This window comes from Copadichromis virginalis, linkage group LG14 (assembly GCF_057382275.1).
Source record: "Copadichromis virginalis isolate Kocher_CV1m ecotype Utaka linkage group LG14, C_Virginalis_male_GT1.1, whole genome shotgun sequence".
Classification (NCBI taxonomy): Eukaryota; Metazoa; Chordata; class Actinopteri; order Cichliformes; family Cichlidae; genus Copadichromis; species Copadichromis virginalis.
In genome coordinates, this window is record NC_140631.1 from 21,897,942 (window position 1) to 21,914,910 (window position 16,969).

Consider the following 16,969-nt stretch of genomic DNA (forward strand, 5'->3'; position numbering starts at 1 on the left):
TGATAAAGTACAACCAGTTATAGGAGTAACTTGTTTGTGCTTGTACTGTTGTTTGCCCTTAAGCTTAGCCCCTGCTATCCGGTTGTTCAGTGATGACGCGACGAATCCTACTTCCGGGCCTAAAGTAGTCTGCGTTTAATATAGCTTTTGTGTTGTTAACATGTTTAATGTTTTGTATTTTCTTCTATTTGATCTCAAAAAGCTCCTAAAACAGTCAGTGATCCCTGTTGACCTCCCTCAGCTTTTATTACCACTAATGATTTATTTAAGCTCAGTTTTTAAAACCTTAGGATGTAGCTACAGCCCAGCCCATGCAGCAGTATATGAATGAACTACCTCGTATTGTGGATGGATTATCTCAGTTGTTCTCCTGGCTGAAGTTTGGTCCTTTTACAGCATCCTGCCATGCGATTACATTTGTTTCTGACCACTGAGAACACTCACGTTAACTTTTATCAAGTGGAAAAAAAGTTAGCTTGTTTATATTATGCTAACATAGCTGTGTCGCTAGTGGTCACGTAGCACATCATTATATACCAGCTAGCCCAACTTCAGTAACCCTACAAACGTCACTGCTGTTTAGTTTTCTGTCTTCATTTATGCTGGAAGTGATAACAGAGCTGTACGTTTTAATTCGTTTCAAAAATCTCTCAGTCAGAACATGGCGTGAAATGTTTAGGTGTAAACTAGCGAGCTAACTCCCTGCTAACTTCTAACTCCGTTAAATGTCATAAATTCCGTTTTCATGGATGCCTGGATGTTAAACTCAATTGTTACACCTGGTAGAGCAGAAAGCTGATCAATTTATTAAAGATGAAAGACTTTAGACAGTTTTTCAACTCTCAGTAATGCCACAGTGATCGTTTGATATATGGACCTGCAGCGGAGTTTAGGTCCAGACACGGCTAGTGACGTCAGACTGAACAATCGGATGGAAAAACAGGAACACGCATGAGGTCCACATACATCTCATTGGTACTGATAGATGATTCTTAAAATGTATTTATTTTTTACTCTATGATGACTCTCCCATTCTTTTTCCATCAGAACATTTGAGCCATTGCCTTAAGGCTGATGCATGAAGCTCGCAAGAATGTCACTCAATGTGTGTAACCATAGACCTATGCAATGTGATACAAACACCATTAATTCCACCTATGTTAACCTTGGCTATCAATTGAGATTATATACTAATATATTTAATTATGAGAACTATACTTTTTCCTTCTTTAGCATGGAGCATGAAATGATTTTAGTTTAGACAGTTGTTTTTATGAGTGAAGTGAAAGCACTGTTATTTCTTGATTGTGCTTTGCCTTAAAGGCAGGAAGGATTTTTCAAGGTATAATTAACAAGTTTGTCAAGGTTTTCAAACGTGGTTGTTGAGCAACTAGCAGGAGCATGCCTCTGTGACTCAGTAACATGTAATGCAAGAAATCTGTCCGATGTTTCACTTCAAGGCACATGTGCTTTGCTATTTTGCTTAGTTGACAATTTTAAAACATCTGCCCCGTGTGAGGCTCGAACTCACGACCTTCAGATTATGAGACTGACGCGCTGCCTACTGCGCCAACGAGGCCTGTGTGCAGCAAATGCGTGTGTCCCTTTCAGAGAGCGGATACTAAGCCCACATGTGGACAGGCCTGTTTGGGGGAGTGTGCGTGTCGTATTTCAGCGGACAAGCACGGGGCGGGGTTAAATAGTAAACACATGCTCCAGCCTCTTGCAGCAGATCAGTGATAAATGGCAATGGTGCAGATTTACTACAGTCTCTTATTTAAAAGAAATTTGCTAAGCAGCCTGTGTTTGGAAACCAGACTGGATATAGCAGCTTTAACACAGAAATGATGTCTGGGGAAAGGTTTGACACGAAGCACTACCCTATTTGTTTGGGCTGTAATTATCATACAGGCCATTGGTGGTAATTATTCTGTCTACTCTTACAGTGTTGTCTTCCCCTCTGTGTCTTCTTCCACTGTTCGCCTTTCCTGATGGTACTTGATTTTAGATGTTAACAGTCTGTTGTCTTGATCGGATTTAAGACAGCATTGGTTCGGTGACTTGAAGTTAAAATATATTGTACAATAATAAGAAGTGTGGTTGTAATTATTCCAGCAATGTCAACATGGGATACATACTGGGACTGAATGTACCTTGCGCTGCTTTATCTGATGATACAAAGCAAAAAGCCTCGAGCTATTGCGTTTTCAAAACTAGGGTATAATGGTGCTCATTTCTCAAAGCCATGTTAAATTAACATTGAGCTACAGCAGTGCTGCTCCGAAGGTATCTTGAGTGGGTGTAAGCACCAGCTTGTAATGCCTATAATGGAGTCAGTATACGTCTTCTTCCAGATACAGATTATTTCTGGTAGTAGTTTATATTCTGTCATGTTTTCATGCCCCCCTCATCCCACCCCACCCCACCCCCCAACTTTAACTGAGGCTCATATTTCTGCCAATCTGCTATTTGTTGTTTCACGCAAAGAATAATCTGTGTAAAAGTCCTTGTCCAATAAAGCCTGAACAAGTTACCCAAGTGTGATCAAGTGTGATCAAGTGTGCTTCTGCGTGGGCCACAGAGCTCTGGATATCTACATGTGAATGAACTAAAGGTTAATGCTAATGATTAGGTTATTCTTGACACCTAAACACAATACCCTCATTTGCATGTGAGAATAACGCTCATCCACACTAGTGTTTTTTTCCAAAGAGTCTCCATCCACATTACCAACCCAGAGCAGGAGGAAAATGCCTGCTGTCTTTTCTCTTAGGTGGCATACATCAACATTAAAGTTATTTATTTCTGCTAATACAAGTCTTTAATAGCAAAATAAAATTCATGTGATCATCATTTCAGTCATAACTTTTAGAATAGCTAAAAATGTCCATGGCTTTTTTCTGGTCTGACCTGAACTTCTTTTGAAAAAAATGTTGATTCCTGCTTAGCCTCCATGCCTCTCTTCAGCTCTCTCAGGGGTGGGTGGCATTGGCAGCAACTGACCAATCATAATCATTAATAAGTGTACAGGAAGCAGAGTGCCTGATCATACTATGATGTTGCAACAATATGGTAAGGTTAAATAGGCTTTGCAGTTGTATCTCTGTGGCTTAGTTGTTTAAAGCGCCTGTCTAGTAAACAGGAGATCCTTAGTTCAAATCCCAGCAGTGCTTTTTGGTTTAATAATATTTTCCTGCTAGACCTTTTTGCTATTAGTGCCAACTAGAGCTGGGCGATATAAGATTTTTTCATATCACGATATGTTTTTTTCATTTCAGGCGATAACGATATATCACGATATAAGCCAAATAACTATATTTGTAAGATTTAAATGTGCCGTTGCTCACAAGTAAAATGTGAAATAATCAGCAGCTTGTTTTTATTTAAATATTTATTTCCCATAATAAGTTCAACAGGGTAGATGTACTTAAGGAACATGAGACTTTTTCAGATAAATAAAGGCAAATATTGCAAACTACACAAAAGGCAGCCGCTAAAGCGTTTAAGTTTCAAAATAGAACAAACAAAACAGACTAAATTGTCAATTCCACTTAGAAACAAAATATTAATTCTAAAAATAAATCTTAGTTTGTTTTACAGAAGAACAGACAAAACTAACTTTTGTCAATATCAAATAAACTGAGAACTAAAAGGAAATTCTCAATCTCTCCTTGTTGTATAGCTGAGCTTTTCAAACAGTGTTAACAGTTACTTTAGTCTGACAAAAGCCGAATGACGAATTAGCGCTTCCAGTCAGAGACTGAGGCTACGTCCACACGTACACGGGTATTTTTGAAAACTGAGATTTTCTGTTTTCGTTTTAAAAAATAATCCCGTCCACACATAAAGGCAGAAATGAAGGAAAACGCTGCTATGAACATGCCAAAGCAGCAGGTGGCGCTAGATTCCTAACCGTGCAGAAATGTTGGCCAATCAGAAGTCTAGAAGCCTCGGTGGGAAAAAGTAAACAAAGCTGGGGCATAGAAGCAGAACCGAGTCGTATGTGTGGAGGGACAGTAACTGTGTGTATATGTAAGCATTTAAACACTGCAGAGAGTAGAATTAACAGTAACAGTATTGTAGAAATTCATTTCACCGAAACAATAACGTGGCGCACAGTGTGACGCATGCACCAGTTTATTGTATTTCCAGACTTGCTTTCGGCACAATTTACAGTGCACGCTACTCTGTTTTTTGTCAGACTTGAAATAGCCGAAATACCTTCACAATACGGAACTTCTATGGCTCTTCCATTCGACAATCTCTCCGGCATTGGAACCATCATCTGTTTTCTCTTCGGTCACGCTCGGTTGATTTTTCTAGTCGGCACACTCATTTCCTCCATTACGGTGGCTGGCTGCTTCCCAAACAAATACACATGTGCGGCTTGGCACTTGTGCTGTATGTAACAAGTCACGTGACGTGACGCTGCGGCTGTGATTGGTTCGGCTCAGCGCTACTTAATTTGGATTGGCTGACCTTTTTTTTTTTTTTTTTTAAGAGGACAAGAGCGGCGAGGTCTATCGCGATAGTTTAATTTCTCTATCGAGTAAAAGTTATATCGCGATACATATCGTTATCGTTCTATCGCCCAGCTCTAGTGCCAACTAATATAAGACGGGCATTGTACAGCTACAAGCATTTCACCCCCATGTCATACTGTGTATGGTTGTGTGTGTGTGACAAATAAAATTTGAATTTGATTTGATTTGAAGACACATTTTTCCAATATGGAGCTATTGTACTGTAATAACTGTTTTTTAACAGCTCCAGTAACCATCCACAGAAAGCCCCTTGCAAGTTTCTAAGAAATAAATCACAGTGAAAAATGTGATAAGATTTGTAAAAAGCTTTAAAAGTGGTATTGAGTTAGTTAGCTGGGCTCGCATCTGATGAACTATGCATTTAACTCGAGAATACATGTTACACACGCATAGTGAGATATATATAAAAATATTTAGATCCAATCAACTGTACATGATGCTTTGTCCATTCACATTCATGGCCAAAATATGTATCTGTTTGTGTAATCACATATGTAATGTTATGTTTTTAATTCTGCATAACATTGGGCTGTGATAAGAGCTTTCACTGTCTCTTCAACTCCAGGATGTTGTTGACTCACATCAACGGGGCGAGGGGAAAGGTTGCTTTGTGTGGGTCATAAATTCAGAAGGTATTTTTAGAAAGAGTCGTTGAGAAATAAAGAGAGAGTGGTAATTCCATCCTTGCATAATGTTGTGGTCACCAAGCTCTCCCCTGGCATACTCGGTGGGATTGCAGCATTTGTGCTTTCTCATCATAATGAACACACAGTACACAAACTGTCACTGAAAATAAACATCAGGTCTGTTTTTTCTGCCTCCTGTGTAACAAAGCAATAGGCCTTGATGCTTTTGATGATGATTTATTTGCTATCTGTATTCCTACATGTTATCTGTTGTGATATATACATTATGAATCTATCTGTTGTTTCATTTATCCTCTGTACATTTCAGTAAGTTTCTTTTTTTTGTTGTTGCAGGAGCTATAGTCTGAAGAAAGGACAACTGGAGCGGGACTATGCACAGGTAGGTCTGGCTGGACTGTCGCTAAATATAGGAACCCATACATTAAAACAAAAACTATATACTGTTTAAATATCTTCAGCTTCTCCATCTTCTCAATCACCTCTGGACCAAATTCATTGTTCACAGCGCTTTTCGTCATCCTTTACACAATAATTAATATAAAATGCTATGATATTCAAAAAGGATGTACTTACTTCTCAGTCACAGAGGGTTAGAGACTGGTTGGCAACCCCCTCCCAAACTCCAGTTACTTTGGAAAAATGTGTATTACTTGACCAATTGTTGATTGGTTTTTGGTTTTTTGGTTTGCTAGCTGTCGTTGGGTAAACTTGATCACAAAGGGGGTGCTACACCAAAAAACAGCTTGTGATTGCTTTGATTGCTAGGAGATTCTCAAAATCACCTTTAGAAAATGGAAAGTGTCCACTTGAAACTTGAAAGAAGTCCGACAAAGCAGAATCCCAGAGCGTTTCCCTGCTACAGCTCACAACTGGTGCAGCTTGGTAGCAACCAGAGTAAAAGCAGGGAGGTTGCACCACTTTAAAACATAGAAGTGTATGTATCCCAGAATAAGGTACATACAAGTTTACGGTCTTACAGTAGTTTGTTATTTACATATTTCCATACAAAATTTTGGTTTGTACAGAAACCCAAAATCATTCTATCATTCTAAGTTTAAAGCAAACCACTGATTCAGCCAAAACTGATGGGCTGGGGAAGGCTGTTCCAAAGTGTAGGTGCTACAGAAGCCTCTAGATTTAAAATAGGATCAGGGAGCAGTCTCTAGAGACCAGCCAGGCTGACTGGTGGAATAAGGTGTCAGCATTGTTGCTGTATATGCAGGAGACTTGCAATGTAGGGCTTTATATGTAACTAATAATTTAAAAATGAATTCGAAGTTTCACTGGATGGAAATAAGGGCGAGATGTTTGTTAGATAAAAGAAACAAGACTGTAAGCCCAAAGATGGAGAAAAATAACACCAAGTCTCTGATCATATGATGTGATGTTGCTAATGTGAGGGCTAAAGTAAAGAACAGTCTCCATAGAGAAGCAGAACTGGAACACAAGAGCCTCAGTTTTACTAGGACAGAGGAATTTTGAAGACATCCAATCACTAATAGCACTGAAACATTGACTGAGGTAGCAGAGCCTTTTGTTGGATTACCAGAAAAATACAGGTAAGCAATGCTCTCAAGATGATTCAGGATTAATATAGTATGCAATGAAAACATAATTGGTCCAAGGATTGAGCTTTGAGGGATCCCGCAGAACAGAGGAGCTGATGAAGACTTAGTATGGATTCTGAAGTGTCTCTCAGATAAGCGTGACGAAATCCTTTTCAATAATCTGTCAACTAGAAAGGCACGATGTGTGGAGTTAAAGGCTGCAGATCAGTTGAGCAGAACTAAAATAATCCCATTTATCTGAGCACATAAGAACGTCATTAGTAATAATAACGCAGTTCCAGGGCTGTGAGTCAAATATTGCACCTCAACCAGCTGACGGAGTGGATGAGTGACAGCTCTGTCAAGAATTATTGTTACTTCAATCTTTTATCTTGCTCTCACTTCAGTTGCACCTTGATTTTCTAATTTTGACCTCTTTGGTAGTAGAAGTACTGTGCTGTCTGTGTTGAGGCCTTGCATGTGTAATTTAATTTTCATCCAGGGCTTTATCTCTAATAAATTGAGATAATAAAATGTAATTTAATATATTATATATTGTAGTTTAATTAATACTCTAATAAGCATTGACTAACCTTAAGTAAATGACAGTCATCTATGCCACTGTTTGCAGAGGGTCTGTGCTAGTGAAAACTATAGATTTATACTTATTAGATTTCCCAGTAAAAAAAACCCCAAAAGAATATAAAAAGAAGTGAAAGGACGTACATAGTGCATTGGCAGCCTGCTTAACTTAAGAGCTTTCCAAAGTGAGCCTTTCAGATTTCTTTTTGATTCATTCTTCAGATGATTAAAAGCTCACACATGTGCTGCAGGCCACATTTGGTTTCACTTCCCTTGTTCCTGTGTAGTTATTGGCAAGTGTGTCGCTGTTTATTTCCCCTGTTTCTTTTGTATATTCTTTCTCTTCTGTTTCCTGTTTGATAAAAAGCTACAGTTCTTATAAGACGGAAAAAGGTTGCTACACGTAATTAAGCATGGCATCCACTCAGTAACATACTGAGTGGAGCTCCACTTGCAGCTTGCAGTGAATTCACCGAAAGCAGTTGTTTGCATGATTCTCACATGGGTGCAGTCACCCGTCACAAAGTGCTTTGTACTATAAAACTGGCAGTTTAAAGACCCCCTGAAGTCCAATCTGATGGTGATTTGCTGTCTCACTTGCACCTCTGTTCATGAAAATGGCTTCAATTGCCTTCTTTAATAGGTTGGCTTTCAATATGAGAACTCCTTTATCCAAACTGAGACATGCGCGGTCTTTTAGATTATACACAAATGTCTTTTCAAAGCTCTTTTTCTTACTGAAGCCAGTTTGACTAAAGTACTCATTCAGTAACACTTAATGAATAGTTTGATTATAACAGACAATTTTATAAGAAACCTGGCACATTTTGAAGTCCTATTTAAAGGTACTATTAGGTGCGGCATTGAGACTGATTCTCATTGTGAAGGAATAGACATTTTAAGCAAAAGCACCATTCAGATTCACTGGGAATCATTCTTTGATGATCCCACCCTCCCACAACCACTCTCACATAACAGTGGTTAGGTGCAGGAGAGTTTGCATTGGTCCTCATTTTCATTTCTTGTGTTCCACACAGGACTTTTGTTCGACTGTAGTAGTTTTTGGCTCAGCATTTTTCTCCTGTTTACGTCACAACACATTTTATCAACATCTGGTAGTCAGCGAGGCTTTCTTCTTCTATTTTTGTACCTTAATTGTGGCCTGCAAACAGCTGATAGGTGCATTACCTCAACTTCTGACAGTAGTAATAATACTGAAACACTCCAGAGCTGCTTTTTTCACACCACTGTCATTTTAAACATGGCTGAGCTGTTTACATACCATGAAATTATTTTCATCCACGAGACATCCACTTTGTAGTCTACTGTTGATTTGTTGGGACACATGAAAAACCAAAATACAATTCCCAGTAGAAGGCTGAGTCAGCATACTTGTGATACTGAGTGTTAGTTAAGTTGTGTCTAAGAAGAAGCCAAGCAGCGCTTCCAGCCAAGACTGTGAGACTGTCTGATTTCCATTGTATTTGATGTTGCTCTGCATAAGCTCCCATGACATTTACACACGCATCCATACAGTCACTGAGAAATGTTCCCAGCTAAAAAAAAAAAAAAATCCTCCCGGAGCTCATTAAAAACCATTCTAGTACATAACCCGGCTTGCTCTTAAGCACATATTAACATACAGATACGCCTCCTCGCAGCTGTCCATACAACCAACCCTTGTTTTGCAGCACCAGTATCCTCACCATGCATATACATGGACTGAGGATGGCAGGAGAGAGAAGGAAAAGAGGAAAGTGCTTGTTTGTGTGTGTTAGAGGATGAGTGTCTTTATTTGCATGCGGTTTGAATGATTAAGTGAGCGTTTCCTGTGGTCAACCCCTCCTCCTCCTACTTTCAGACGCTCATTACATCCCTCCCTCTATCTAGCTTTCCCTGTCTCTCACTATTCTCCCTCAGCGCTGTCTTTTTCACCTTAGAAATAGAGGTTGCCTAGCAACAGCCCCCTGACTTAGTAGGACAATAGATTCCCTCCTAATTGTAGGTGTGTGTTTGTGGAGGAATGTTGGAGTGTAGTGTTTCTTTTTTCTTTTTCTTTTTTTATATAAATGTATGATGAATGGCAAATAGATGTTGTTTCAAGATCAAATAAGCAAACAGGACGCCCCCCCACCCCACACACCCACCCCCTTTTTTCCTCTCACAATAGGATTTTACTAGCATGTAAGGTTTGGCTCTCGTCTGTCTCTCTGCCAGACACTCAGGTAGCTGACCCCTGGTGGTGAGTCAGGAAAATAAAGCCAATCAGCCTTCAGTGAGGCAGAGGAATAACGGACATGACCCCTTAACAGAACAGCTAAAGAAAAAAGTTGAGAGCTGGGAGATGTAGGAGGACAACAGAGCGAGAATGAAAGTGAAAATTTAACCTTTGTCCTTTCAATGTGTCAAACCAGACATCCACCCGCCCTCTGCGCAGGAGTCAGCCACAATTACCAGCTGTCCATCAAAAGCTCCATGTTTTCTGAGTGTGCGGGTTAGCATGTAAGGGTTAGCTGTTTGTCCCTTATTCTCCCTCCCACGATCAGCATTACTGGAATAGTTTTAGGCTGGGGTCATACTTCACTGTACTGCCCAAAAAAGCATGCCTTCTGTGCTGCTCTGTATCTGCTGTGCTTTACTGTTACTTGTGCTAAATCAGCATTAATGTTATTGGTTATTATTGATTTATGTTGTGTTCTCTGACAAAAATAAAATAAAATTAAAAAGCATACATGAGTTCTTAGGTTCAATTCAGTTTTATTACAGTTTTATACAGCGTCAAATCACAACAACAGTCGCCTCAAGGCACTTTATATTGTAAAATCAAAACCCTACAATAACACAGAGAAAACCCCTAATAATCAGATGACCTCCTATGAGCAAGCACTTTGGCGACAGTGGGAAAGAAAAACTCCCTTTTAACAGGAAGAAACCTGCAGCAGAACCAGATTCAGTGTAAACATCAGATCTGAATATTGTAAATAAACTGAAACTAGTGCTTTTGCATTTTATTTTTTTTACTTTTTTCTTTTTCCTTCTTCACTGTTTCACCTCTATATAGTGCTCTCACACTGTCTTCAAACTGTATGTAACATGATCTCATGCACACATCCATTATACTGTAGCTGTCTTGTTAATCATGCATTTATCTCTAATGTGTCTGATATTAGATATTGTTATACTATTTCATTTGCATTGATTTCAAGGTTAATAGAAGTCTAAGGAAAAAGGAGAGACTGCGATAAAGAAAGTGACAGCTTCTCTTTTATCTCCCTGTTCTCTCACATTCTTACACTGTCCTGTATGGTGCTTCTATTCAATTTAGCCTCCACTCACTGTTCCCTTACTTTACTGTAGCTAGCCCTGCACACACATAAACAAGAAACAGAGAGCTTTGGGGGCAGATGAGTGAAGACTGGATGAGACGAGAGAGGAAATCAAGTATATTGTTCTTGGAAGTAGTTAAGAAAGTGAGGGCGGGCTGAAAAGGCAGAGATGCAAAGACAGGCAGAAATCAGATAGAGACAGAGGGAGAGAAGGCAGCTAGAGAATGGGCAAACGTGAGAGAGACGCAGACAGGAGAAAACAAGTGAGTGGAACAAAGGGAGTAAACATCGGGCAGAAGTATCAAGGTGATTGTGTTTAGCAGGACTGCAGCCAACAGACGAGTAATAAACTAAACAAAGAAATTGTGAAGGGATGAGTGAAGCATAGAAACTGCTAGTCACTTATACAGTGGGGCAAAAAAGTATTTAGTCAGCCACCGATTGTGCAAGTTCCCCCACCTAAAATGATGACAGAGGTCAGTAATTTGCACCAGAGGTACACTTCAACTGTGAGAGACAGAATGTGAAAAAAAATTCCATGAATCCACATGGTAGGATTTGTAAAGAATTTATTCGTAAATCAGGGTGGAAAATAACTATTTGGTCAATAACAAAAATACAACTCAGTACTTTGTAACATAACCATTGTTGGCAATAACAGAGGTCAAACGTTTACTATAGGTCTTTACCAGGTTTGCACACACAGTAGCTGGTATTTTGGCCCATTCCTCCATGCAGATCTTCTCGAGAGCAGTGATGTTTTGGGGCTGTTGCCGAGCAACACGGACTTTCAACTCCCGCCACAGATTTTCTATGGGGTTGAGGTCTGGAGACTGGCTAGGCCACTCCAGGACTTTCAAATGCTTCTTACGGAGCCACTCCTTTGTTGCCCGGGCGGTGTGTTTTGGATCATTGTCATGTTGGAAGACCCAGCCTCGTTTCATCTTCAAAGTTCTCACTGATGGAAGGAGGTTTTGGCTCAAAATCTCACGATACATGGCCCCATTCATTCTGTCCTCAACACGGATCAGTCGTCCTGTCCCCTTGGCAGAAAAACAGCCCCATAGCATGATGTTTCCACCCCCATGCTTCACAGTAGGTATGGTGTTCTTGGGATGCAACTCAGTATTCGTCTTCCTCCAAACACGACGAGTTGAGTTTATACCAAAAAGTTCTACTTTGGTTTCATCTGACCACATGACATTCTCCCAATCCTCTGCTGTATCATCCATGTGCTCTCTGGCAAACTTCAGACGGGCCTGGACATGCACTGGCTTCAGCAGCGGAACACGTCTGGCACTGCGGGATTTGATTCCCTGCCGTTGTAGTGTGTTACTGATGGTGACCTTTGTTACTTTGGTCCCAGCTCTCTGCAGGTCATTCACCAGGTCCCCCCGTGTGGTTCTGGGATCTTTGCTCACCGTTCTCATGATCATTTTGACCCCACGGGATGAGATCTTGCGTGGAGCCCCAGATCGAGGGAGATTATCAGTGGTCTTGTATGTCTTCCATTATCTGATGATTGCTCCCACAGTTGATTTTTTCACACCAAGCTGCTTGCCTATTGTAGATTCACTCTTCCCAGTCTGGTGCAGGTCTACAATACTTTTCCTGGTGTCCTTCGAAAGCTCTTTGGTCTTGGCCATGGCGGAGTTTGGAGTCTGACTGTTTGAGGCTGTGGACAGGTGTCTTTTATACAGATGATGGGTTCAAACAGGTGCCATTCATACAGAGATTTTCCTTGTTTGAGGTGACCAAATACTTATTTTCCACCCTAAATTACGAATAAATTCTTTACAAATCCTACCATGTGGATTCATGGATTTTTTTTTCACATTCTGTCTCTCACAGTTGAAGTGTACCTCTGGTGCAAATTACTGACCTCTGTCATCATTTTAAGTGGGGGAACTTGCACAATCGGTGGCTGACTAAATACTTTTTTGCCCCACTGTAGATTATAACTTTAACATATGCTCTTACTGGGTGACATCACTTCCTCTTTCCGCAGTCACTCAAGTGTAATCATGAGTTATTTCTGAGAGTTTAAAGCCCTCCGGACAAATTTTGGGTGCGACCGTTAATACTTTAGATAAAGTACAGTCATCATTCCTACCAGTGAGTAACAGTTGTGTCATCACACTTTGTCCTGTAATCAGTACCTCTTTCACACAGCCACTCTGGACATTGTTGGGAGGGAGAGTGCGGTGGTTCGTGGGGGATTCACGCTATTATGAGTCAGCTAAATATGTCAGAGTATGGGGTGCATGCTACCTGCTAGCATTATTATTAGACAAACATTATAAAAAGCTAGTTTTTGATGCTTGTTTTTGCAGCATATGGAATCATTTTATCATGCTCATTTTACTCTGACTCAGAGCTCATATTCCAGACACTCTGCCAAATAAAACTTTAACAATCAGTCATTCACCACAAGAGCTATTGAGTGATAAAGATAATGGGATTGAGGAAGAAAAAAAGACCAGTTATCACCATGATATCATTTTTCTCTAGAGATGAGAGAGAGATGTAGCAGGATGTGCATTGTTTAATAAAATGATTACTAGCCCAAACATATTGAAATATGCTAATTCTTATGTGTTTACATTCAAAACCTCATGTTTTAAGCTGTGATTTACAAACTCATGCGGAGTTTAAACTCAGCAATACTGGTACAGTATTTACTTGGTATCAGATCGATACTAAGTAAATAAAGCACTAGTCTGCAGCTCTAAAAACAGGAGTGTTCTCAAAACACACTTATCAAAAATAATTGATCAGTCCTGCAAGGCTATTGGTGTATTGCCTTACTTCTTGTCAAAGTAACACAGGGACTGTCAAAATTTCAAACAGTTGCAAATAATCTGTCTCTAACAATACAGCCTGTGTGGTAGTTCTGTGTAGCCCACGGCAGGTGATGCATCAGCTGCATTCTGGGTACTGGAAGAGCTGTGTTTGATTTAGGTGCTGGATGAGTAGAGCTTTCATGATACGTATCGCAGGGCGACCTCTCGCTAGCTGTGGCTGTTATTTGCTCTTTTCTCACACTGGCACAAATCGCTGCACCTGAACATCACACGAGCTGGCTGGTTAAATACAGTTTAATGTCCAGTTGGGTGAGTCCTTCACCTTTTCACATGCCCTACATGAGGTAATGACTTTAAAAGTGGTGTGCAAACTCACATGTTTATAATAACAAGTGTAATTACTGGATGTTTAGCGAAGCCTACTAGCTCATATGCCTAAAATACGCAGAACTTAGCCTTTCTCCTTCTTCCTTCAATTTTCCTTTGTTTGTCAACGATTTGTTACTCTCTCTCTAACACACACACACACACACACACACACACACACACACACACACACACACACACACACACACACACACACACACAGGATATCCTCCAGTCTGGGTACCCTGTTTTGCCACTCTGATCACAAAAACAGGATATGTGTGTGTGTGTGTGTGTGTGTGTGTGTGTGTGTGTGTGTGTGTGTGTGTGTGTGTGTGTGTGAATGTGACATACACACACATAAAGACACACTACTAAAGGGAGCATTTCTACTTCACCAAGACCACATAGGGAGGGCAGAGGAGTTGCTATGGCAACATGCTGTTCAGGTGGTTGTCAGGTGATGACAGCAGAGAAAGGAGGATGGAGGGATGAGATGTCCTGTAGAAAATGAATAGAAGGAAGCTGGAGAGAGTGAGAGAGAGAGAATGAGAAAAAAATGGAAAGGAACAAAGCATACTGCATGAAAATAGAGAGGAAGGGGGGAAGAGAGGCTGTAGCAAGAGCAGTTGGAATAAAAAGATGAGCCAGGAGTAACTGAAGAGCATCCTCCTAATAGGCCAAGAGCACCTTAGGTAAGCTTTCACATATCAGTCAGTCAGTGTCCTTCTCACCATTCAGTCATTGCTCTTACTCTGATAACAGCTCTTTAGGCTGATCTAAGAGGGTCCAAGTTGTGTGCTGGCATAAAAAAAAGGTTTGGAGCAAGGACATGCAGGTGGTCAATGTCTAATAGTGAAATGGCTACTCCTGCAACTTTATGTTTTGGCTTGCTTTCAAAGGCACTCTCACCTTTAAATAAATGGTAAGTTCAGATTTGTTTAAGTGTGAATTTGCCCACAGGTTCATATTGAATGTAAGAATGTCCTGTTCTTACCCAAGTGATGGGTTGTCTTCATTCTGAAGACAGCTGGAGGTCAAAATGTAGTTTAATAGCTTTATTGACGGTTCTATGGCATAACATCCTCTATCTCCTAGCTGTTACAGTGCAGTGCAAAGAATTTCTTCGCTAGAAACAAACCACAGATCAAGTCAGAAATCCGGAGCTCTTTATGTTGTTATGGATGCACATATGGAAAAGAAATACAAACAATTAAAAAAAAAATTTAGAATCCCATCTGGTAGTACAATGTTTCTCTCCGTTACTTTTCCATATGGGTGGCCTCAGTGTGGAGTGGATTAAGAGCTGCAGTAGCAGAGAGATGTGATACTGTAACAAGAATGAAAAAGGAAGAGAGGTTCAAACGCAGCCTGTCTTCACTGTGCTGGACAGATGGATAATCCTCATGTGAAGTGGGCGTGAATGTTAGTTTGTTGGTATTGGAAAGTTCTGCAGATGAGTGTCTAATCAGACTGTTTGAGCAGTTTAGCGTTCAGAGAGATTTCTTTGAGGCCTCAGGCAGCAGTCGGTGACCACCGGTTGCTATGTGAAAATGAATATTACCTGACCAGCTGTGAAGGGTTCTGGTAATCGTCGGTGTGAAATCAATTGCTAAAGCCTTAACCACGAAGGCCTAGACTGGTAAGTGACTTCCTGGTAACCAGTTGGGGAGTGGCTTCTGGAGGTTGCCGTCACTAGTGTGAAATCTGTTTTAAAAGGGTATATGGTGCTGAACCGAAAACCTAATTGCAATTAGTAGTTAGCAGATTCCCAAGGTTGCCCATAGTTTGCATGAAGGTGTTGACTTATCTGCAAATACTTGTAAACTACTTGCCACAGTGAAACTGTTAAAAGTCCAACACAAACCAGAAATGGAGAATGTTGGCTTCAAAGTAAAAGTGCCATCCAGATCCACTGCAGCCTGTTGGTAAGAGTGAGAAAAAGAGAGCGAGGATGACTGTTCTTGATCTTTATGTGTTCATGACACAAGGTTGCTGATGCCAGTAATCTTGCCCATTTGTTTATTTTGCTTTTGCTGTTTCTTTGTCTTTCCTTTATTTGTGCAAAATAAAGGCACAGATAGATAATAAAACTAAACCTGGACTCTCTTTATTAATCTACTCACTGCATGTCATGTACTACAAAACATGCTTAGTTCACTCCAGTTGAGACATTTAGGAGATAATGCTGTTTTTTTTCTTTTTTCTTCATAAAAGAGTTATTCTCCCTTTCTTTATGAGGTTTTTAGACAGTGGATGCCAGGGGTCACTAGGCCACAGTCTCCCCCAGGACACAAGCTTGTGTGTCAGCTGGAGGGAAACAAATATCTGGTCCAGGAAACTAGAGAAAGAACTGTTCTTTGATGGCCTCAGTCACCATCTGTGAAAGGTGAAAAAAAGCAAGATGAGAAAGAGAGATACAGGGTAATTCTGTTGAGTATGTTATAATGAGAGAGACAAAAGTAAAAGAGAGCTCAATAGCATGGTATTAGAAAAAAAGAGCACAGAAGGGATGTGTATATGTGTAAATGCAATTGGGTGTAAGGGGATTGTGGGGGGCAATAGTTAGATTTAAAAATAGGCCTTTTGAGAATCATAATGTAAGTGATGAAGGGTGAAGCATGGAGAGAGGGAAGTGTTGGTGATTTAGGATAACAAGGAGGAGATTTGTAAAGAGGAATGATATCAGATTTACATGCAGATCTGGAAGCTTGATAAAAAAGATAAAGGGAAGAAGGTGGCTTTGAGGATTGGAGTATTTACCTTGAAACTCAAACTGTCTTGACTGTATTTTAGTAGGGATTCTTTTATTAAGGCTACCCATCCCTACGAACGTAAACACAGGGACACGAGGACAGAGCGTTTGTGAGTCACTGTTACTGACACAGTGACCCAGTCTGGAAGATGTAGGTTACCCTTTCTTGTAGCCCTCAGGTTTCTCGGGAACTGACTCGGATTTACTGATACAAAGCCGGTCTATTGTTTTGTGCACTGATACCCAAACTAAACTGTAAAACATCCACTGTACAGAAATAAAAATCCAACCGCCCATCTTCACCATACGTTCCTTTTTCTTGCATAATGATAACAGTGAATGCATTTTCTGTCAAGTTGCAGATTTGAATGTATTTTATTCGCTATGAATTCCAAACA

The 16,969-nt window shown here is 40.3% G+C and overlaps 1 protein-coding gene, 1 long non-coding RNA gene and 1 other non-coding gene across 4 annotated transcripts in view; 1 reads left to right on the forward strand and 2 right to left on the reverse strand.

The window, feature by feature from the left end:
• LOC146693915 (uncharacterized) overlaps positions 1 to 16,969 on the reverse strand; it is a 340,133-nt gene that overhangs the window by 146,516 nt on the left and 176,648 nt on the right. The gene's annotated exons all lie outside the window — the stretch shown is intronic.
• fchsd2 (FCH and double SH3 domains 2) overlaps positions 1 to 16,969 on the forward strand; it is a 72,691-nt gene that overhangs the window by 14,091 nt on the left and 41,631 nt on the right. For both annotated transcript variants that reach the window (XM_085429920.1, XM_085429921.1), the window contains exon 3: positions 5,525 to 5,570. In XM_085429920.1, coding sequence (XP_085286046.1) covers positions 5,525 to 5,570 — 46 coding nt within the window. The remainder of the gene's footprint in view (positions 1 to 5,524; positions 5,571 to 16,969) is intronic.
• Positions 1,507 to 1,579, reverse strand: trnam-cau (transfer RNA methionine (anticodon CAU)). The gene has a single exon. It is a non-coding gene; the product is annotated as a tRNA-Met (tRNA).